At 43.1% G+C, this 23292-nt stretch overlaps 1 protein-coding gene across 1 annotated transcript; it reads right to left on the reverse strand.

The window, feature by feature from the left end:
• Positions 1-1959: 1959 nt before the first annotated feature.
• On the reverse strand, positions 1960-23243 carry YJU2 (YJU2 splicing factor homolog). Its single transcript, XM_070744308.1, has 8 exons — positions 22921-23243; positions 21545-21645; positions 14957-15101; positions 12158-12292; positions 7588-7769; positions 5606-5726; positions 4460-4613; positions 1960-2549 (listed from the first exon to the last, which is right to left on the reverse strand). The coding sequence occupies exons 1-8, from the start codon at positions 22942-22944 to the stop codon at positions 2428-2430; spliced, it is 984 nt and encodes a 327-aa protein (XP_070600409.1). The 5' UTR covers positions 22945-23243; the 3' UTR covers positions 1960-2427.
• Between the last annotated feature and the right edge of the window lie 49 nt (positions 23244-23292).

Here is a 23292-nt window from a genome sequence, read left to right on the forward strand (position 1 = left end):
ATGAGTCAGAGCTACAGAGCTGCACACGCAGGCACCACCTTCACTACCGGGATGCTGCATTGCGCCGTACTGGCTGCAAACCAATACGGATTCAGCCCAGTATCAAGCCATGGTCTTTTTGATACTGGGCCCTGCAAGTGGCAGGCTAGATGCACACGCAGCTCAATTTGCACTGGGGATGCCTGCACATGTGTATGTGCACCAGCCCATTAGTCTTTATTATTATTATTTATTATTATTTATTAGATTTGTATGCCGCCCCTCTCCGTAGACTCAGGGCGGCTCACAACAATAACAAGAACAATGTAAAAAAACAAATCTAATAATTTAAAAAACACTAAAAACCCCATTATTAAAAGCAAACACACACACAAACATTCCATGTATAAACTGTGTAGGCCTGGGGGAGATGTGTCAATTCCCCCATGCCTGACGGCAGAGATGGGTCTTAAGAACTTTACGAAAGGCAAGGAGGGTGGGGGCAGTTCTAATCTCCGGGGGGAGCTGGTTCCAGAGGGTCGGGGCCACCACAGAGAAGGCTCTTCTCCTGGGTCCCGCTAAACGACATTGTTTAGTCGATGGGACCCGGAGAAGGCCAATTCTGTGGGACCTAACCGGTCGCTGGGATTCGTGCAGCAGAACGCGGTCCCAGAGGTATTCTGGTCCGATGCCATGAAGGGTGAGTGTGAGTTGAGCTGCCCTTGCACCCATGCACATCGGCCTGCCACTCACGCATCCCAGATTCTGAGCAGAGACAGGTTACAAGCGGTGTGCCACAAGGGTCTGTTCTGGGTCCTATTCTTTTTAATGTGTTTGTGAGTGACATAGGGGAAGGTCTGGTAGGGAAGGTTTACCTATTTGCTGATGACTATAAAGTGTGCAATAGGGTTGATATTCCTGGAGGTGTCTGTAATATGGTAAATGATTTAGCTTTACTAGATAAAGGGTCAAAGCAATGGAAACTGCAGTTTAACATTTCCAAATGTAAAATAATGCACTTGGGGAAAAGGAACCCTCAATCTGTGTATTGTATTGGCAGTTCTGTGTTAGCAAAAACTTCAGAAGAAAAGGATTTAGGGGCAGTGATTTCTGACAGTCTCAAAATGGGTGAGCAGGTAGGATAAGCAAGTAGGATGCTTGGCTGCATAGCTAGAAGCATAACAAGCAGGAAGAGGGAGATTGTGATCCCGCTATATAGAGCGCTGGTGAGACCACATTTGGAATACTGTGTTCAGTTCTGGAGACCTCACCTACAAAAAGATATTGACAAAATTGAACGGGTCCAAAGACGGGCTACAAGAATGGTGGAAGGTCTTAAGCATAAAACGTATCAGGAGAGACTTAATGAACTCCATCTGTATAGTCTGGAGGACAGAAGGAAAAGGGGGGACATGATCGAAACATTTAAATATGTTAAATGGTTAAATAAGGTTCAGGAGGGAAGTGTTTTTAATAGGAAAGTGAACACAAGAACAAGGGGACACAATCTGAAGTTAGTTCGGGGAAAGATCAAAAGCAACATAAGAAAATATGATTTTACTGAAAGAGTAGTAGATGCTTGGAACAAACTTCCAGCAGACGTGGTTGGTAAATCCACAGTCACTGAATTTAAACATGCCTGTGATAAACATATATCCATCCTAAGATAAAAATACAGGAAATAGTATAAGGGCAGACTAGATGGACCATGAGGTCTTTTTCTGCCATCAGTCTTCTATGTTTCTATGAGATCTTTTTCTGTCGTCAGTCTTCTATGTTTCTATCCCTTGGCTGGGCCGCCAAAAATACTTGAGAAAAGACATGGTACTGGTATCAGTACATGGTGGGTCACATTCAATTTGAGATTATGGATAAAAGGATGAATTTGGTTAATGAAACTGATTTGCGACAACTGATGGGACGATGAGACAAGGTAAGACGATATATGGCGAGTAGGATCCGAGACCAAGCTACAAGAAATAAATTGGAATCACTTTATAATATCTAAATAGATATTTTGCTCTTGGGTTAAAATTCTTTATACAAGAAACACCCCCCCGATTTGGTGGCGGGGTGTGAATGTTCGTCTGGTGGTGGGCACAAATCACAAAGCACTTGTTTTATGTCGTGTGCGTGTGTTTATATTCGGGGGGAAAAACACCAATCAAAATATTTAAATAAATTTTAAAAAGATTTTTAAAAAAGAGAGAAAAGTCATGCACTTGAGAGAAAGGACACACCGCTTTCTCAACCAACTCCATCTTGGGGAAGAAAGAAAATAAAGCTTTTTGCTTTTCTTTTGCCGGGAAAATTGATCGGTGGCGGTTCTTATCCAGTAGGACATCCCAGGTTTCATTCTGGACTGAAAAATGATTCTCTTCTCACAAGGGGCTGAGAAGGAGGCCTTCTTGCAATCCCACCAGTCTTTTTTTTCCTCCTCCCCAAAATTCAGTCGCTTTTACTGTCGTCGCTGTCTGAGTAAGCCCCCAGAAGGCAAAGGGAAGAGACCCCCGTGTTTGTGCTGGGCGGGGTCACTGTAGAAGCGCTGAGACTGCATTGCTCTCCGCCTCCTAGACAAAGAGGTGACAATTCAAGAGTTTGAAAAGACACTGGGATGAGCCAGGACACGGCACAGAGGTAACACAACCAGCTGGCAGTTCAAACCGGCCCTTTTTAGTGCTCTAAATCACCCCCAGACAACCTCAAGCAGCCTCTGGTCACAATTAAACCATCAAGTGCTGTTTGCGCCAGGCTGCATGACAATAAATCCCAAATTTATCTAGCAAAAGAAGTAATACCTACCCATGCATCCATCCATATTTTATCTATTATTGTATCTAAACCTACTTACTATCTATCTGTTTGTCCATCCGATTGGCCATCATCAATCTTTATAATCTTTTATCCATCTTTTATCTACTGTCGTATCTTTCATCTATCTATCTATCTATCTATCTATCTATCTATCTATCTATCTATCTGTCTCTCTATCATATCTATCTACCTACCTACCTACCTACCTACCTATCATCTATCTATCTATCTATCTATCTATCTATCGTATCTATCTACCTACCTGCCTATCATCTATCTATCTATCTATCTATCTATCTATCTATCTATCTATCTATCTATCATCTATCTATCATCTATCTATCTATCTATCTATCTATCTATCGTATCTATCTACCTACCTATCATTTATCTATCTATCTATCTATCTATCTATCTATCTATCTATCTATCTATCGTATCTATCTACCTACCTACCTATCATCTATCTATCTATCTATCTATCTATCTATCTATCTATCATCTATCTATCATCTATCTATCTATCTATCTATCTATCTATCTATCTATCTATCTATCTATCTATCTATCTATTATACTGGCTAAGGAATTCTGGGAGTAAGTCCACCCATTTAAAAAGTTGTCAAGGGTGAGAAAAATTGGTCTGCAATCCATTTCTCATCCTTTGAAGCATCCCACTTCCTCTTTCATTTCAGAAATATTTCCAGGCTAAAAATTCGAGAGAGAGAGAGATGCCAAAAGAGGCAACACACATGCCTCGTTTATAGATCAATTGGAGCACAGGAAAAAAAATGGAAAACGAACTCTGGAGCACAGCTTAATTCCTGGTGGATTACAAGGCCCATCCACATTGTCCTGTTGGCAATACTCAAGCCTAGCGTTCAGGGATATCCTGGTACTTTTTACAGGATTTTTATTTATTCAGATTGATTGGAGGAAGTCCTCAACTTAGAGCCATTCATTTAGTGGCCGTTCGAAGTCGTGACTGCACTGAAAAGTACAATCCCAATTATTTTACACATTTTGACTAAATAGCTGCTGTTCTGCCCTCTGTTGGAACTGAAGCAGTTCACACCCTACAGGAAGTGCCTTCCTTTGAGGACCTGTAAACTGCACACAGAGTCAAAAAGAGCGCCGTGAAAATATTTACGGACCCCTCACATCCTGGACACAAACTGTTTCAACCTCTACACTCCAAACATCGCTACAGAGCACTGCACACCAAGACAACTAGACACGAGAACAGTTTAATGCTGAGCGCCATCACTCTGCTAAACAAATAATTCCCTTAACACTGTCAAACTATTTACTACTACTATTACTACTAGTTTTTTCTCATCATTCCTATCACCCATTTCCTCCCACTTATGACTGTTAACTTGCTGCTTGTATCCTTAAGATTTTTATTAATATTGATCGTTTCCTGATTGCTTTTTTGACCCCTATGACAATCATTAAGTGTTGTACCACATGATTCCTGACAAATGTCTCTTTTCTTTTATGTACCCTGAGAGCATCTGCACCAAAGACAAATTCCTTGTGTGTCCAATCACACTTGGCCAATAAAAATTCTATTCTATTCTGTTTTTTTTAAATGTTGGTCTCCATCCTTCCTCCCAGAGGCCCCTTGTCTCTTTCTCCCCTGTAGCCGCCTTGTGGTCCTCACCTGTTGCCTCTTGGCTTCGTGATCCATTGGCCGCCCCGGCAGTGGGCTTCTTCTTTGCCGTCACCAATCCCGACAGTTGTGTCGTCACCGAGAGCTTTCCTACACTCCGTTCCCAGCTTTCCAGCTTTGACTTTTTAGGTTGTGGCTCTGAATCCTGACAAGGAAGGAAATGACACACCAAAGGTTACTCCAAAATCCACTGTGCTCAAAGGACCCCTTCCCAGTTGTGACACCCAACAATGTCGGGTTGTAATTCCTGGTTTGTGTGTAGAAGGTCTGGATGTCCACTGAAACCGCCTGAATTTTTCAACTCTATCAGAATAAACAACCATTTGTCAAATTGTATAGGTCAGCGATGGCAAACCTATGGCCCGCATGCCGAAAGCGGCACATAGAGCCATCTCTCTGGGCACACCAGCCGTTGTCCATTGCTCTTTGGGGCAGGGTTTTTTCATTGCTCTAACTTGCTCTGAATAAGTTTCTTTCCAGCCCTAACCAGGTGCCAACAATGTTCCTAGCTCTTATCAGCCTGCAAGCTCTTTCATTGTTACTCTCAGCCAAGAATGTTTTCCAAACCCTAAGTCTTTGCAGGTTTTTCCCCCCACTGGTTTAACTTGCTTCAAATGTTTCTTTCCAGCCCTAACCAGGTGCTAATGATGTTCCCACCTCTTACCTGCTTGCAAGCTCTTTCATTGTTACTCACAGTAAGGAGTGTTTTCCAAACCCTGTCTTTGTAGCTTTTTCCTTAATTGCTCTCCTTGCTCAGACTGTTTCTTTCCAGATGCTAATGATGTTCCCAGCTCTTAGTGGCTTGCAAGCTCTTTCATTGATACTCTCTCACAATAAAAATGTTTTAAACACTTAACCAGGGGATAAAATAATGTGCTGAAGCTGACCAGATTAAAGATGCAAGCTAGATGAACATCTGGTAAGCAGATTCTTTTCCCTATTTTCCTCTCCAAAAACTAAGGTGAGTCTTATACTCCAGTGCGTCTTATACTCCAAAAATGCAGTGCTTTGGAGATCGCCCAGTCCAGCCCCACTGCTCAAGGCAGGAAGAGACCCTGCAAAGAGGGACAGTTTTTCTCCATGATGTCAGCCAACCCCTTGCGTAGGGGGAAGGGGCCAGGAGGACTCTTCTCAAACCTGTTGCAGGATGTCGGTGGGTTTCCCTTTCACAAGTTGTTTCGGACGAGCCAGAGGGAGATCTTCTTCTGAATCGGAGTCTTCCAGCAGCCTTCGGCTTTGGGCTTGATCCAGCATGGATCTGAGTGCGAAAGAAGCGGAGGGAGAGATTTATTTATTTGTTTGTTCGGTTTGTTCTTTTGGATTTATATACCGCCCAACTCCCAAGGGATTGTGGGTGGATCTCAACAAAACACACAGTGTAATATTAAAAACTTAATAAAAACTTAAAAACAATTTAAAACGATTCAAAACCAATAGCTGAAAACAATTAAAACAGTTATAGTCTGGAGGAGAGAAGGGAAAGGGGGGGACGTGATCGAAACATTTAAATATGTGAAAGGGTTAAATAAGGTTCAGGAGGGAAGTGTTTTTAATAGGAAAGTGAGCACAAGAACAAGGGGCCACATTCTGAGGTTAGTTGGGGGAAAGATCAGAAGCAACGTGAGAAAATATTATTTTGCCGAAAGAGTAGTAGATGCTTGGAACAAACTTTCAGCAGATGTGGTTGGTAAATTCACAGTCACTGAATTTAAACATGCCTGGGATAAACACATATCTGAGATAAAATACACGAAATAGCACGAGGGCAGACTAGATGGACCAGGAGGTCTTTTTCTGCCCTCAATCTTCTATATTTCTATGTTTCTAATGTTGTTCCATGGAAGAGCCAAGAAACTGTGATCTGTCTCAACAGACTTCCTATGCTGGATCTCTGCGCAGCAAAAAAACTTCTGCCTATGTTTTGAGTCATGAAAAAGAGGAATGTCTATGGAATGTGGTTTCACAAACTTCCAGTTTGCCCGTTGGGGCATCTTTCTTCACCTACCAGGCTTCAGAAAGGCCTGTGTGCTTGCGCGGGGGGGCAGCGCGGGAATTGGGTGCGCATGCATGGGGGCAGGGGAGGGGTGTGGGCATGTACACATATGCTACTACATTCACACACACCCCTTTTGGCACGTGAACCAAAAGAGGTCCAACCATCAATGTAAGAAGTCAGGAGTAGGCAAAGTTGGCTCTTCTATGACTTGTGGACTTCAACTCCCAGAATTCCTGAGCCAATCATGCTAGATAAGGATTTCTGGGAGTTGAAGTCCACAAGTCTTAAAGTTGCCAAGTTTGAAGACCTCTGAGCTAGGCCATGGGTAGACAAAGTTGGCTCTTCTATGACTTGTGGACTTCAACTCCCAGAATTCCTGAGCCAATCATGCTAGATAAGGAATTCTGGGAGTTGAAGTCCACAAGTCTTAAAGTTGAAGTCCATAAGTCTTAAAGTTGCCAGGTTTGAAGACCTCTGAGCTAGGCCAGGGGTAGACAAAGTTGGCTCTTCTATGACTTGTGGACTTCGACTCCCAGAATTCCTGAGCCAATCATGCTAGATAAGGAATTCTGGGAGTTGAAGTCCACAAGTCTTAAAGTTGAAGTCCATAAGTCTTAAAGTTGCCAGGTTTGAAGACCTCTGAGCTAGGCCAGGGGTAGACAAAGTTGGCTCTTCTATGACTTGTGGACTTCGACTCCCAGAATTCCTGAGCCAATCATGCTAGATAAGGAATTCTGGGAGTTGAAGTCCACAAGTCTTAAAGTTGAAGTCCATAAGTCTTAAAGTTGCCAGGTTTGAAGACCTCTGAGCTAAGCCAGGGGTAGACAAAGTTGGCTCTTCTATGACTTGTGGACTTCGACTCCCAGAATTCCTGAGCCAATCATGCTAGATAAGGAATTCTGGGAGTTGAAGTCCACAGGTCATAGAAGAGCCAACTTTGCCTACCCCTTGATCTAGTCCAACTGTGAAGCCTCTGGATTCTCCCTGGATTGGGAGAGCAGAAGTCCAATGAGTACCAGTTGCTGGTGGATACGAGTGGGAGACAGTCTTCGAGGACACATCAAAGATCCCAACAGAAAAAGAGAGCAAGGGCAGATCCCGGGACAAGATTCCCGAGGCTCACTTCATTTCCTGCTCGTCTTCCTCTATCTCCCGCTGTTTCTGCTGTTCCTCAAACTCTTTGTACTGGTGCAACATGGATTCAAAGTCCACGTTGGCCTGGCGCTGGTTCAGTTCTTTCAGCTCCTGCAAGTTTTCCAAAACTTCCATCTCTAGTTTGGAATCCTTAGTCCTGTTCTCCAAAACCTGGAAAGATTAAAAAAAAAAAAAAAAACAGAAAATGTGTTTATTTATTTATTTATTGGATTTGTATGCCGCCCCTCTCTGTAGACTCGGGGCAGCTAACAACAGTAATAAAAAACATCAAATACAAAGTGTAAAAAAGAAATTTATTATCTAATAATACATATATTGGTTGCGGCACGAATAGTATTTGCACAGAAATGGAAAGAAAATACAATACCAAAAGATACTGAAGTATTTTAAAAAATTATAGAATGTGCAGAATTAGATATGATGACTAAACGTTTAAATAATCAAACTGAAACAAAATATTATAAAATATGGGATAAAGTATACGATTGGTGGAATTTTAAAAATGGTATTAATAATTAACCACAATATAGAATAGTATTACTAATAACTTTCTTCTCTTGTTTTTTCTGTTTGTAGTTAGGATTTTTTACATTTTTGTATTAGTTAGACTTCTACGACAAGAGGAGCAATGGTAGCTCCTTAAATGTTTATTGTTGTATGTCCTTATTTGTCTTTTTTTAAAAATTCAATTAAAAAAATTGGAAAAAATAAAATAAAAAACATCATATAAATCCAATATTAAAACAACTAAAAACCCCTTATTGTAAAACTAAATATACATACAAACAAACATACCATGCGTAAATTGTGAAGGCCTAGGGGGAAAGAGTATCTCAGTTCCCCCATGCCTGACGGCAGAGGTGGGTTTTAAGGAGCTTACAAAAGGCAAGGACGGTGGGGGCAATTCTAATCTCCGGGGGGAGTTGGTACCCGGAGAAGGCCAACTCTGTGGGACCTAACCGGTCGCTGGGATTCATGCGGCAGAAGGCGGTCTCGTAGATACCCTGGTCCAGTGCCATGAAGGGCTTTATAGGTGATGACCAACACTTTGAATTAGTTAGTTACAACTAATAGTTATGATGAGAAGCAAAATCTTTCCAAAGAGGAAGAAAATCTTTCCAAAGAGGAAGAAAAATCTTTCCAAAGAGGAAGAAAAAATCCAGGAAAATCCAGTTGCCTTTGAGAAATCCACATTTGGGGTGAGAACAAGAGACAAAAAAATAAAAGCAAAGTGGGACAATTACTGTATTTTCTACAGTATGAGAGCCACCTTTTCCCCCCTAAAAGAGGTTGAAAATTCAGGTGCATCTTATACTCTGAATATAGCTATTTTCGAAGCTTTTTTTCCTGAGCCCTAACTAGGTGCTAACAATCTTCCCAGCTCTTACCTTGCAGGTTCTTTCATTGTTACTCTCTGCAAAGAATGTTTTCCAAGCTCTGAGTCTTTGCAGGGTTTTTTTCATCGCTCTAAATTGCTCCGAATGTTTCTTTCCAGACCTAACCAGGTGCTAATGATTTTTCCCAGCTCTTACTGGCTTGCAAGCTCTTTCATTGTTACTCTGTCTGAATAAGGTTTTTTTTAAAGTCCTAACTAGGGGATAAAATAATGTGCTGAAGCTGACCAGACTAAGGACGCTGGCCAGATGAATACCTTGTAAGCAGATTCTTTTCCCTATTTTCCTCCCCAAAAACTAAGGTGCTTCTTATACTCCGGTGAGTCTTATACTCTGAAAAATACACTACTTATTTTTGGTGTTTATTTTCCTCTTTTCTCCTGGTCTTGCTCTTTCAGAAAGGAGAATGAGAATCAGTAGTGGCCTATCACCAGGAGACGGTATTAGTACGATATAATTAACCAGTTGGGTTTTACAATATATAAGCTAAGCCAGCAATGTGTGATTAAAGGAATTAGCACACTACTGTTTTAAGAGCTGGTGCTTCAGACAGCAATAAGAGGAAGTCAGCAGCGTCTTTCTTTCTTGGAGCTTAGAGCCTCTTCCTGATATCTCTCTGGTTTTATGCTGGTTTGTTTTACATGACTATTCCATTGTAACAACCACTGTGTAAGGCAGAGGTCTTCAAACCTGGCCGCTTTTAAGACTTGTGGACTTCAACTCCCAGAATTCTCCAGCCAGCACAGCATAGCATAGCTGGCTGGAGAAACATAGAAGATTGATGGCAGAAAAAGACCTCATGGTCCATCTAGTCTGCCCTTATACTATTTCCTGTATTTTTATCTTAGGACGGATCTATGTTTATCCCAGGCATGTTCAAATTCAGTTACTGTGGGTTTACCAACCATGTCTGCTGGAAGTTTGTTCCAAGGATCTACTACTCTTTCAGTGAAATAATATTTTCTCATGTTGCTTTTGATCTTTCCCCCAACTAACTTCAAGATTGTGTCCCCTTGTTCTTGTGTTCACTTTCCTATTAAAAACACTTCCCTCCTGAACCTTATTTAACCCTTTGACATATTTAAATGTTTCGATCATGTCCCCCCTTTTCCTTCTGTCCTCCAGATTATACAGATTGAGTTCATGAAGTCTTTCCTGATACGTTTTATACTTAAGACCTTCCACCATTCTTATAGTCCATCTTCGGACCCGTTCAATTTTGTCAATATCTTTTTGTAGGTGAGGTCTCCAGAACTGAACACAGTATTCCAAATGTGGTCTCACCAGCGCTCTATACAGCGGGATCACAATCTCCCTCTTTCTGCTTGTTATATCTCTAGCTATGCAGCCAAGCATCCTACTTGCTTTTCCTACCACCCGACTACTATTTTACATTTGGAAACATTAAAATGCAGTTTCCATTGCTTTTACCATTTATCTAGTAAAGTTAAATCATTTACCATATTACAGACGCTTCCAGGAATATCAACCCTATTGCACACTTTAGAGTCATCGGCAAATAGGCAAACCTTCCCTACCAAACCTTCCCCTATGTCACTCACAAACATATTAAAAAGAATAGGACCCAGAACAGACCCTTGTGGCACACCGCTTGTAACCTGTCTCTGCTCACAGTACTCGCCATTAACAATAACTCTCTGATGTCTATGCTTCAGGCAGCTTGAAATCCACTGAACTATCCAGGGATTAAGTCCAATCTTCACTAATTTATCTATCAGCTCTTTATGTGGAACCGTATCAAAGGCTTTGCTGAAGTCCAGATAGGCAATACAGTGATCCCCCGCTCGTTGCGAGGGTTCCGTTCCAGGACCCCCCGCAACAAGCGGGTTTTCGCGAAGTAGCGCTGCGGAAGTAAAAACACCATCTGCGCATGTGCAGATGGTGTTTTAAACTTCCGCAGCGCTAGCGAGGAGCCGAAGATTGGGGGGCGGCGCGGCTCTTTTAAAACATCGCCGCCGACATTGGGGGCTCGCTAGCACCCCCCCGAACCCCCAACCCGGGGTTGGGGGGGTGCTAGCAAGCCCCCCATGTCAGCGGCGATGTTTTAAAAGAGCCGCGCCGCCCCCAATCTTCGGCTCCTCAGCGGCGAGCGAGCGAGCGAAGCCAAGCCGGCAGCAATGTCGCCGCCGCTGCAGCCAACGCGCGCTACGATCTTCCGGGCCAGCCAGTCTCAGTCACGGAAGGCAGCCGCTTGGCCCGGGATGCTGGGCCGAGAGGAGCCGGGCTTGATCCGCTGAGCCTGGCTGGCCCGGAAGATCGTAGCGCGCGTTGGCTGCAGCGGCGGCGACATTGCTGCCGGCTTGACTTCGCTCGCCGCTGCAGCCAACGCGCACTACGATCTTCCGGGCCAGCCAGGCTCAGTCACGGAAGGCAGCTGCTTGGCCCGGGATGCTGGGCCGAAAGGAGCCGGGCTTGAAGATCGCAGCGCGCGTTGGCTGCGGTGGCGAGGGCTTGCGATGGAGGGTGGAGGAAGCGGCCATGGGAGGGCGAGCTGCCTCAGGGAGGAGGATCGGGCAGGACCAGGTGGGGGCTGGAATTTCTCCGCCAGGGCGAAGGGCGGGCGAGCGGGTGCTGGGGAGGGCTTCTCGCCCTCCCGCCAGCAAGAGGGGGAGCGAACGGCGTGGGCAGGCGAAGGGCGGGCGAGCGGCAGCGAGGAGTTTGCGTGGGCGGTGGGGAAACTCCTCGCTGATGCCAGCAAGAGGGGGAAGACCCAGGGAAGCCGCCCAGCAGCTGATCTCCCGGTTGCCATCTACGCATGCGTGCCCATAGAAAAAAAGGGCACGCATGCGTAGATGGTATTTTGACTTCCGGGTTGAAAAATCGCGAATTACCCTGTTCGCAATGGTCGGGGACGCAATAACCGGGGGATCACTGTATCCACGGCACCACCTTCATCCAACACCTTTGTGACATAGTCAAAGAAATCAATGAGATTAGTCTGACATGATTTGCCCTCAGTAAAGCCATGCTGGTTTGGGTCCAATAAGTTATTGTTTTTTAGGTGCTGATTTATCCTCTTTTTGAGTAGAGTCTCCATCATTTTAACTACAACTACAGTCTATTTAGGGGGGGGAAAGTACAATAAATTGTTTTCCTTTCCAAGCAAAAGATCAGTTAACCCACCTTCATGGGATTATTCAACTCTTCGTCTTCTCTTTCCTTCTGCAGGCGTTTTTCTTCTTCTTCCAACAGTTTCTCGGCTTGGAAGTTTCGGGTGGCTCCGTGCTCCATGGCATAATCTGTGTTTTCAGGATCTGTCTGTAAAGAGACCAGGACAAAGAGAGAAACGGGTTGAAGGGACCAGTTGAGTCACAACGTTTACACCTGAGAGCAACAAACATCTTGCAAAAACATCCCTATGGGCCGTGCACAGAATAGCAGGCAGCTAGCTTGACTTTGGAGGTAACATGAGGTTACAGGCAATGTACCCTCTAATTTTTTTTCAATGTGGGCGGAAAAGTATAGTGTCTGAGCGACAGTCCCTTTGGGACTGGGCGGCATAGAATAATAAATAAATAAATAAACAAACAAACAAACAAACAAATAAATAAATAAATAAGAAAAAAATCCCTTCTTTTTTATTAAAAGAAATTAATAATTAAAAAAAACCAAAATCCATTACTATTAAAACTAAATCAACCAGCAAAACCAAAAACATAACTATTAATAAAAACAGGTGAGGGCTGGGGGGGTTTTCTCTGTTATTATTTAAGTGCTTTTACCATATGCTTTAAATCAAGAGTCACTTCTCTTTCTGTTTCTCTCTCTTTCCTGTCATTCTCTGCCTCAATCATTTTCTCATTTCTCTTTTCTCTCCTTTTTTCTATTATTTCTCTCTATCTCTTCCTTCCACTCTTCTCTCTCTCTTGTTTTCTCTGTCTCTCTCTTTCTTGCTTTCTTCCTCTCTCTCACTCTCTTCCTTCCTCTCTCATCTCTCTCTCTTTCTCTCTCTCTCCCCCTCTTTCTCTCTCTTCTTCTCACTTTCTCTCTGTTTTCTCTCTCTCTCTTGCTTTCTCTCTCTCTCACTCTTTCTCTCTTGTTTTCTTTCTCACTCTTTCTCTCTCTTGTTCTCTCTCTCTTGCTATCTCTTTGTCCCCCTTTTTCTCTCTCTCTCTTTCTCACTTTCTCTCTATCTTGCTGTCTGTTGCTCTCACTCACTCTCGTTCTCTCTCCGTTCTTTTCAGCGGTGACGCGCGCACGCCCTGCCTGTCTCACCTTTGCCGAGAGCACTTTCGTCCCGGGCTCTCAGCAAGGGGGTTGCAGGAGAGACGGGGCAGGCGTTCTCTCAGCGGAGGCCGGCAAAGGTGATATTCAATGTCGGGGGCGCGCGGGCGGTTGCGCGCGCTCCCTATCCCCCTGCTAGCCCACTCGGAATATTCAAAATAAGAAAAGCCTTTGCCGGCGAAGGTTTTTCTTATTTTGAATATTCCGAGTGGGCTAGCAGGGAGATAGGGAGCGCGCGCAACCGCCCGCGCGCCCCCGACATTGAATATCACCTTCGCCGGCCTCCGCTGAGAGAACGGCTGCCCCCCTTGCTGAGAGCCAGGGACAAAAGTGCTCTCGGCAAAGGTGAGATGGACATGGCGTGCGTTCCGGGTGTGGGAGGAGCTGCGCTGAAAGGCAGGAGGTGGCGGAGGAGCAGAGGGGGCAGATCGGGCGGGCAGTGGGCAGCGCGGAAAGGCCGAGGGGGCCGGAGGCACCGTGGGGAGGCAGGGGCAGCCGCGGCTCCCTTCCCTTCTGCTGCCGGCGCCTCGCCGCCCCCGCCCCCCCGCGGGATGGCAGGGGAATGGGGACTGCGCGCCCATGGAAAAGGGCGCACGGGGGGGTATTTTCGGGCGCGCGGGCGAGCAGCCGACAGGGAACGGTGATTACAGGTGTTCTGCTCAGCTGGATCAATTATCAGAAATAAAGACCCACACACACGTCGGTTCAAAAGCACCCCTGGGCAAACGTATACTAGTAACACAATTTCTGCAATACAAACATAGAAACATAGAAGACTGATGGCAGAAAAAGACCTCATGGTCCATCTAGTCTGCCTTTATACTATTTCCTGTATTTTATCTTAGGATGGATATATGTTTATCCCAGGCATGTTTAAATTCAGTTCCTGTGGATTTACCAACCACGTCTGCTGGAAGTTTGTTCCAAGGATCTACTACTCTTTCAGTAAAATAATATTTTCTCACGTTGCTTCTGATCTTTCCCCCAACTAACTTCAGATTGTGTCCCCTTGTTCTTGTCTTCACTTTCCTATTAAAAACACTTCCCTCCTGAACCTTATTTTATCCTTTAACATATTTAAATGTTTCGATCATGTCCCCCCCTTTCCTTCTGTCCTCCAGACTATACAGATTGAGGTCATTAAGTCTTTCCTGATACGTTTTATGCTTAAGACCTTCCACCATTCTTGTAGCCCGTCTTTGGACCTGTTCAATTTTGTCAATATCTTTTTGTAGGTGAGGTCCCCAGAACTGAACACAGTATTCCAAATGTGGTCTCACCAATGCTCTATATAAGGGGATCACAATCTCCCTCTTCCTGCTTGTTATACCTCTAGCTATGCAGCCAAGCATCCTACTTGCTTTTCCTACCGCCCAACCACACTGCTCACCCATTTTGAGACTGTCAGAAATCACTGCCCCTAAATCCTTCTCTTCTGAAGTTTTTGCTAACACAGAACTGCCAATGCAATACTCAGATTGAGGATTCCTTTTCCCCAAGTGCATTATTTTACATTTGGAAACATTAAACTGCAGTTTCCATTGCTTTGACCATTTATCTAGTATTTGTTACTTATTTAACTACGGTAAGTCTGTGTCTTGGCTTTATCACACATCCAGGCTCTGTTAAAATTCTCTGCTCGGTGTTGTTGAAGGTTTCATAGCTTAGCTAACCGAGACAAGCCAACAGATGTTTTACCTTGAACGTGATTTCCGCCAGGCAGCGTGTGCATTTGATGTAAAACCGAAAGATGGGAAGTCCCAAATAAGATTCATTCTGAACCGTCTCTTTCCGGGCGTTGAATTTTTTGCCCTTGTAAATGTATTCCCCGCACGTCTTGCACCTACAAGATTGAAAAGATCTCATGAAATGCCATTTTTAGTATCCAGTATAGAAAAGAAAATCGAAAGAAAACCGGAACTATTTCTACCGGGAATAACAAACTCATGAAAGATACGAAAGATGTCAAATTTATTTAATTCTGCACATAATACCAGCGGCGAGATTAATTTTTGCACAACAATGGAAAAGTGAAAACATACCAAACTGAAGATGAATTATTAGAAAAAATTATGACCTGTGCATATAATAATTCCTTCAACACTGTCAAACTATTCAATAGGGCTGTGTTAATATTACTATTAGTCTCCCCATTGTTCCTATCACCCATCTTCTTCCACTTATGACAGTAACTTGTTGCTTGTATTCTTATGATTTATATTAATATTGTTTCCTGATTGCTTATTTGTACCCTATGACAATCATTAAGCATTGGACCTCATGATTCTTGACAAATGTATATTTTCTTTTATGTACACTGAGAGCATGTGCACCAAAGACAATAGGGAATTCTATTCTATTCTATACTCTAGTCCAGTGATGGCGAACCTTTTTTTCCTCAAGTGCCAAAAGACCGTACAAGTGTGCTATTGTTCACGCTTGACTGCCCACACCCATAATTCAATGCCTGGGGAGTGCAAAAACAGCTTCCCCCACCCCCCAGAGGCCCTCTGAAGGCCAGAAACAGCCTATTTCCCAACTTCTGGTGGGCCCAGTAGGCTCATGTTTTACCCTCCCCCTGGCTCCAAAGGCTTCCCTGGAGGCTCTCTGGAAGCCAAAAACGCCCTCCCAGAGCCTCTGTGAGAGCCAAAAATCAGCTGGCCGGCATAGATATGCATGTTGGAGCTGAGCTGGGGCAACAGCTGGCGTGCCAGCAGTTTTGGCTCCGCGTGCCACCTGTGGCACCTGTGCCAGAGGTTCGTCATCACTGTTCTATTCTATTCTATTCTAATCTTATCTAACCTAACCTATTCGTTCCAGTATTCTATTCTGTTCTATCCTATTCTGCATTCTGCAGCTTTTACTGAATTGTTTCCCATTTAAAGTTCTTCACCTCAATCTATTTTGTTTATTTATTAGTATTATTTTTATTTATTAGATTTGTATGCCGCCCCTCTCCGCAGACTGGGGCGACTCACAACAATAATAATAACAATATACAATGTAACAAATCTAATATTAAAAGAAAGTATCTAAAAACCCGTCACTTAAAAAAATACAACACAAGCCTACCATAGATAAACTCTATAAGCCTGGGGGAGATGTCTCAATTCTGCTTTTGTATATAGGCAGACCTTGACTCACAACTGAACCCAAAATCTATGTTGCTAAATGGAGCAGTTGTTAAGTGAGCTTTGCCCCAGTTGCTAATTTAATCACTGCAGTTAAGCTAGTAACTGTTCTGCCGGGCTCTCTGATAGGAGCCTCCCGAAAATTCAAGGGTACAAATTCCAGACACACACACGTTTGAAAATTCAAAACAATGCTCTTTATCACAAAATTAAACATAAACCAAGCACTCTTTTTGTATTGCAAAGAGCACTCGCCCCAAAACAACCTGGTAGTCTGTACAATTCCCCTTAAGCAGTCATTAAATACTTAGCTAGCAGCTGTGAAGAAACTTCACACCCCTTCTTCTTCCAACGAAGTGAGACACACACACACATTGCTCTGCTTTGTTTTCCAAGGCGTGAAAAAGCAACAAAGTCCAGCAACACAAGATTCCTGACGAACTCCGATCAGATACTCTTCCACAATGGCCAAACCCACACGCTGCTATTTATAGCAGCAGCCCTAATTACTGGAGCCCCACCCAAACACAGGTGGCCTCCCTTATTTCCTGTAATATGTTCTTACTTGGTCTCTTCTACGCATAATTCTGCACTTGCGTGGGTCCAAAACGTCATCATCTGAATCAAGGGAAGCCAAGGGAGATTGACTGCCCCCATGGGCTGTGGGCCAAACCCTCCTCTGCCGAGTCACTCCCACCTTCTTCTTCGTCCGAGGAAACTAAACTCTGAACTGATTCTGTCGGCAATAACACAGGCCTGTGACATGTTGAATTTTCCCCTGCATCCACCTCCCCATTCCCTGGGGCAGGAGCTGGGCCAGAGCCAACCACAACAGTAACATGGCTGTTAAGGGAATCTAGCTTCCCCATTGACTTTGCTTTGTCAGGAATCACATGAGCTCGGGACACTGCGACCCTTAAAATATGAGTCAGCAGTCAAGTATCGGAATTTTGACCACAAGACCAGAAAGATGTTGCAATGGACGTGTGACAAATAGTCTAAGTCACTTTTCTTGGTTTTGCTGTAACTTCGAATAGTTACTAAATGAACCGTTGTAAGTCGAGGACTACCCTGTGGACAGAATTCTAAAAGAAAAGCTGAAACACTCATGCGCTCAGAGTTAAGACAATCATGATTTACACATCAATTCAAAAACAAGAACTTGCTGCAGTATAGCATGAATGTTAGAATAGGATTATATCATATTATATATATCTGGACCTCTAGCATAAAAATGCTCTGCTTACCCTGGTTCTATTATAGCCAGAATAGGACGGTACTAACTTGCCTAGTCTGTATTACTGGTGAATTACAACAGAGAAACGACTGACCATAAACGTCTCAATAAACATCTCACTGATAAGCAAGTTTACATCACTCCAGACAGGAAGTTATATGATCAAAGGGGGAGATTTACATTGCCTGAAGCAAACACAGGACGAGAGGGTGATTAAGGAAGATTAAGTTGAGATAGGCAGAAGGCTTCAGAGAAATTAGGTGTGAGAAACATTTGCTCTGAGGAAGTGTTTCTAGGAAATTGGTTTGTGATATCTGGGGGAAAGGAAGAACTCAAAGATATGTCATGTTTGAAGTTATGTTATTGGATGTTTGTGTATCACTTGACATGTACGTGTAATTATCCCCATTTTGCTTATGCTCCCAAATAAAAAGAGGTGCATGGCTCCATACTGTGTCACTTCACCCAGAGAGAGAATGTGTCCAAGTCTTCTTTCTAGGATTCGCGTTTGTGAGTGATCCCACACGGCTGGGTTGCTCTTAGCCCCTTTGAAGACATCGTCTTCATCAGGGACTTTGACAGCATCCACAAGAACTAACCACAATTACTCTTTTGTATAGAAGCCAGCTATCTCTTAGTCAAACAGCTTGACGAATCAGACTCAACAATAGCTGGGTTTAACTATCACGGCTTAGTACAATATGCAAACATGGCCAATATGTTTTACTTCCTATCAGGCAGCAGCTTTAACCCCAGAGTCCAGATATCTGCAACATTCTTTTATTTCACTATTTCCAACCTTGGTAGCTTTAATATGGGTAGACTTCAACTCCCAAATCAGACAAGAAAGTGTCCAGAGATACTTTATGAGAAGAGTCTGCCATTCCTTTAACCCCAACGGAAATACCTTACGCCAGTGTTTTTCAACCAGTGTGCCGTGGCACACTAGTGTGCCGCGAGACATGGTCAGGTGTGCCGCGAAGCTCAGAGAGAAAGAAAGAAAGAGAGAGAGAAAGAAAGCAAGAGAGAGAGAAAAAAGAGAGAGAAAGAGAACAAGAGAGAGAGAAAGAAAGAGAGAGAAAGAGAACAAGAGAGAGAAAAAGAAAGCAAGAGAGAGAAAACAAGAGAAAGAAAGAGAGAGAGCAAGAGAGAGAAAGCAAGAAAGCAAGAGAGAGATAGAAAGAGGGAGGGAAGGAGAGAGGGAGAAAGACATAGAGGGAGGTAGGGAGGGAGAGAGAAAAAGAGCAAAAAAGAGAGGAAGGAAGAGAAAGAAAGAGGGATGGAGAGAGAGAGAAAGAAAGAGGAAGGAAGGGAGAGAAAGAGGGAGGGAGAAAGAAATAGAGTGAAGGGGAGGAAGAGAGAGAGAGATAATTTTTTTGTCCAAACTTTTTTTTACCCCCCCCCCCCCCCCGGCTCGATGTGCCCCAGGGTTTCGTAAATGTAAAAAATGTGCCGCGGCTCAAAAAAGGTTGAAAATCACTGCCTTACGCAACCAGACTTGAAATCCTGGGCTTACAAAGCTTAGAACTATGTCGCCTTTGGCACAACCTAATCATAGCTCATAAAATCATCTGCTATAATGACCCACCTGTCATCGACTACTTCAGTTTCAACCACAACAATATACGAGCACACAACAGATACAAACTCAAAGAAAACCGTTCCGAACTCAACTCCAGGAAATAGGACTTTAATATCCGAGTAGTTGATGCATGGAACTCATTACCTGACTCTGTAGTATCATACCTCCGGGACCGCCTTCTACCGCACGAATCCCAGCGACTGGTTAGGTCCCACAGAGTTGGCCTTCTCCGGGTCCCATCGACTAAACAATGTCGTTTGGCGGGACCCAGGAGAAGAGCCTTCTCTGTGGCGGCCCCGACCCTCTGGAACCAGCTCCCCCCGGAGATTAGAACTGCCCCCACCCTCCTTGCCTTTCGTAAAGTTCTTAAGACCCATCTCTGCCATCAGGCATGGGGGAACTGACACATCTCCCCCAGGCCTATACAGTTTATACATGGAATGTTTGTGTGTGTGTTTGCTTTTAATAATGGGGTTTTTAATGTTTTTTAAATTATTAGATTTGTTTTTACATTGTTCTTGTTATTGTTGTGAGCCGGCCCGAGTCTACGGAGAGGGGTGGCATTCAAATCAAAATCAAAATCAAAATCAAAATCAAAATCAAATCAAATCAAATCAAATAAATAAATAAATAAATAAATAAACAAACAAACAAACAAACAAATAAATAAATAAATAAAATAAATAAAATAAATAAAATAAATAAAATAAATAAAATAAAATAAAATAAATAAATAAATAAATAAATAAAATAAATAAATAAATAAAAATCAACACCTAACCCCCAAATCTTTACTCTTAGACTTTCCAATTCTTAAGAGGTCAGTAAGGGGGCATGCATAAGCCCACCAGAGTGCCTACCATCCCTGTCCAATTGTTCCCTCTTAACAGTACCCATCTTATGTAGATAAACAATGTTATATCTATGTACATTACCAATACGTACTTGACAAATAAAATAAATAAATAGTGTTCCCTCGATTTTCACGGGTTCCAACTTCGCGAATAGCCTATACCAAGGTTTTAAAAAATATATTAATTAAAAAATACTTCACTGGTTTTTTTCTATACCACGGTTTTTCTCGCCCGATGACATTATCCATCATCGCCAAACGTTCGTCTGCCATTGCTGATTGGCTGAAATCTCAGCCAATCAGCGTTGTTATCGGAAAAAAAATAATTATTGTTAATAAATATGTTTATATCAGGATCACTGTGTCTTATTCAACGGTGAGTACCAGTAATAATGGTGAGTAAAGAGGTGTTAAGGGAATGGGAAATGGTAATTTAGGGGTTTAAAGTGTTAAGGGATAGGTTGTGATACTGTTCATAGCCAAAAATGGTGTACAGTGATCCCTCGATTTTCGCTATCTCGATCTTCGTGAAACGCTATATCGCGATTTTCCCCACCCGATGACGTCACTCTCTTCCTTCCTTTCTCATCTTTCTTTCTCTCTCTCTTTCTCTATCTTGCTTCTTCCTCTCTCACACTCTCTTCCTCCCTCTCTCATCTCTTTCTTTCCTTCTCTCTCTTTCTCTATCTCTCCCCCTCTTGCTGGCGGGCGGCGGGCGGGCGGGCAAGCGGGGGCATCAGCGAGGAGCCGGGGTTTCCCCTTTGCGTGGGCGGCGGGGAAACCCCGATCTTCGTCTGCTCGCTGCTGCTGCGCTGCCGAGCAGATCAGCTGCTGGGCGGCCGCAGCAGCAGCGAGCAGACGAAGATCGGGGTTTCCCCGCCGCCCACGCAAAGGGGAAAGCCCGATTCGGCTCCTCGCTGCTGCCACCGAGCAGATCAGCTGCTGGGCGGCCACAGCAGCAGCGAGCAGACGAAGATCGGGGTTTCCCCACCGCCCACGCAAACTCCACCATCTGCGCATGCGCGGCCATGGAAAAAGGGCGCGCATGCGCAGATGGTGTTTTTACTTCCGCAACCCTACATCGCGAAAAATCGATTATCGCGAGGGGTCTTGGAACGGAACCCTCACGATAATCGAGGGATCACTGTATTTACTTCCGCATCTCTAACATCGTGGAAATTCGACTTTCACGGGCAGTCTCGGAACACATCCCCTGCGAAAATCGAGGGAACACTGTAAATAGAATTTCTCAGCTTGCCTGGAAAATAAATATAATTTCCTTGCTTTTGCTCTTGAATGTTCTTTTGTAAATCAAAGTTATAAATTATTAACATTAACATTTTTTCACCCTTATGTCCTTTTCTTCAGTATTGGCACATTTTTCCAAGTTTGTCCTTTGTTATTTCCAAGAAAATCACCACACATTTAATACATTTCAGAAACTGAATATTCCCAAGAGAAACAGAACTTAAGCATCTCTTACCGCATGTTAAAGGGAGCCATAAGCCGAACCACATATTGCCTGTCCTTGGGAAGTTTAAGCTTAGGGATTTTAGATGGATCGAAATCTGGAGGGTAGTATTTCTAGAATGCCCAAAAGAAAAAAATAGAATTGAAATTACTTTTTTTGTGTGTTTTTTCTTTACATTTCATTTTAGTCAAAATATTAAAATACATTATTCCATCAGTGAACGGTTCCATCTTGTCCCGGTTGAATGGATGAATGTTTTCATATTGCTATTCACCAGCTAGAGTCAGTAAGGAGTTCGGCAGCCTACAAATCAAATCAAATCAAATCAATCAATCCTCCAAAAGAAAAAAAAATCAAAGTATCCAAACAAGACAAAAGCATTAAAAAGGTGAATTTAAAAAACAACAAAAGGCAAAAGCACATATTAGCCTCCCAATTTTCAATTATTGAAAGGAGACAAAGAAATAATTGATCCTTTATTAATATCAATAGCCTTAATATCAATCCTAGATGGATGGAAACCTAGAAGGCAGTTATTTCTAGAATGCCTCAAAATAAAAAAATAGAATTGAAATTACAAATTTTGGGTTTTTTTCTTTAAATTTTATTTTATTCAAAAGATTAGAACATGAACTCCAAAAGAAAAAAAATCAAATAGACAAAACAAAACAAGACAAAAACATTAAAAATGTGTATTAAAAATACAACAAAAGACAAAAGCACATACTAGCCTCTCAATTTTGAATTAAAAATATTGAAAGGAGAACAAAGAAATAATTGATCGCTTATTAACATCAATAGCTTTAATATCAATCTTAGATGGACCAAAACCTAGAACTCCCCCAAAATAAAAAAATAAATAAAAAATTGAATTGAAATTGCAAATTTTTTGTCTTTTTTTCTTTCCATTTTATTTAAAAGATTGGAAAACCAAAAGAATTCCAAAAGGGGGAAAAATCAGCCAAAAGAAAACAAGATAGTGAATAAAAAAGGCAAAAAAATACATTAAGTCCCAACTTTCAATTTCAAAAAACTTTGAAAAAAAGAGACAAAAAAACTGATTAATATCAACAGCTTAGGCAGGCCCAAGACCCCAGTGGATCCCAGCAGATTTAACAGAGTTGGAAGGAATCTAAAAGTCATCTAGTCTAGGGGTAGGCAAAGTTGGCTCTTCTATGACATGTGGACTTCAACTCCCAGAATTCCTGAGCTAGCATGATTGGCTCAGGAATTCTGGGAGTTGAATAGCCATCTTTGCCTATCCCCTGAAGCAGGAGACCCTGCATCTTTACAACAACCCTGCAATGTAGACCGCCACCCCATCCTAACCGCCCCCCCGGCCCCCAACCGCCCAATCCATATTTTCCCGCCTCTTTCCTTTCACTCACGTTTAGCACTTTCCTTTCCGACATTTTGCCCCTTCGCGGTTGTTCCCAATCGCTGTGAAACTCTCTCCAAACACCGCCACTTCCCGGATTTTCCCACTCGTTCCGCCTCCTTCGCTAATATTGGCTATCGCGCGTCGAATCGGAGCAGAAGGTGCATCCTATTGGTCTGCCGGACGGTTAGTCAAGGATCATCCCAGCCCTAGCCGTCGCTCAGTTTTTGCGTCTTTTAACCAGCGCCCAGCCTGCCTGTTGATGTCGCGTCGTTTGTCCTTCCTTCAAATACTCCGTTGGGGAAAAAAGAGCTGACATCGCTAGTTCCGGGGCTGGATAATGTTGAGTTAGGTTGAATAGAAAAGCCTTTCATAAAGTATT

Source organism: Erythrolamprus reginae, chromosome 1 (genome assembly GCF_031021105.1).
Source record: "Erythrolamprus reginae isolate rEryReg1 chromosome 1, rEryReg1.hap1, whole genome shotgun sequence".
Classification (NCBI taxonomy): Eukaryota; Metazoa; Chordata; class Lepidosauria; order Squamata; family Dipsadidae; genus Erythrolamprus; species Erythrolamprus reginae.

Bases quoted from the DNA above. Each gene is read 5' to 3' on its own strand.
- YJU2 (XM_070744308.1), bottom strand. From the start codon at position 22,944: ATGTCGGAAAGGAAAGTGCTAAAC. The intron at 7,770-12,157 runs GTGGGTTAACTG...TAATCTTTCCAG, and splicing joins AGTTGAATAATCCCATGAAG to GTTTTGGAGAACAGGACTAA. The intron at 5,727-7,587 runs GTGAGCCTCGGG...TTTCGCACTCAG, and splicing joins GAAGACGAGCAGGAAATGAA to ATCCATGCTGGATCAAGCCC.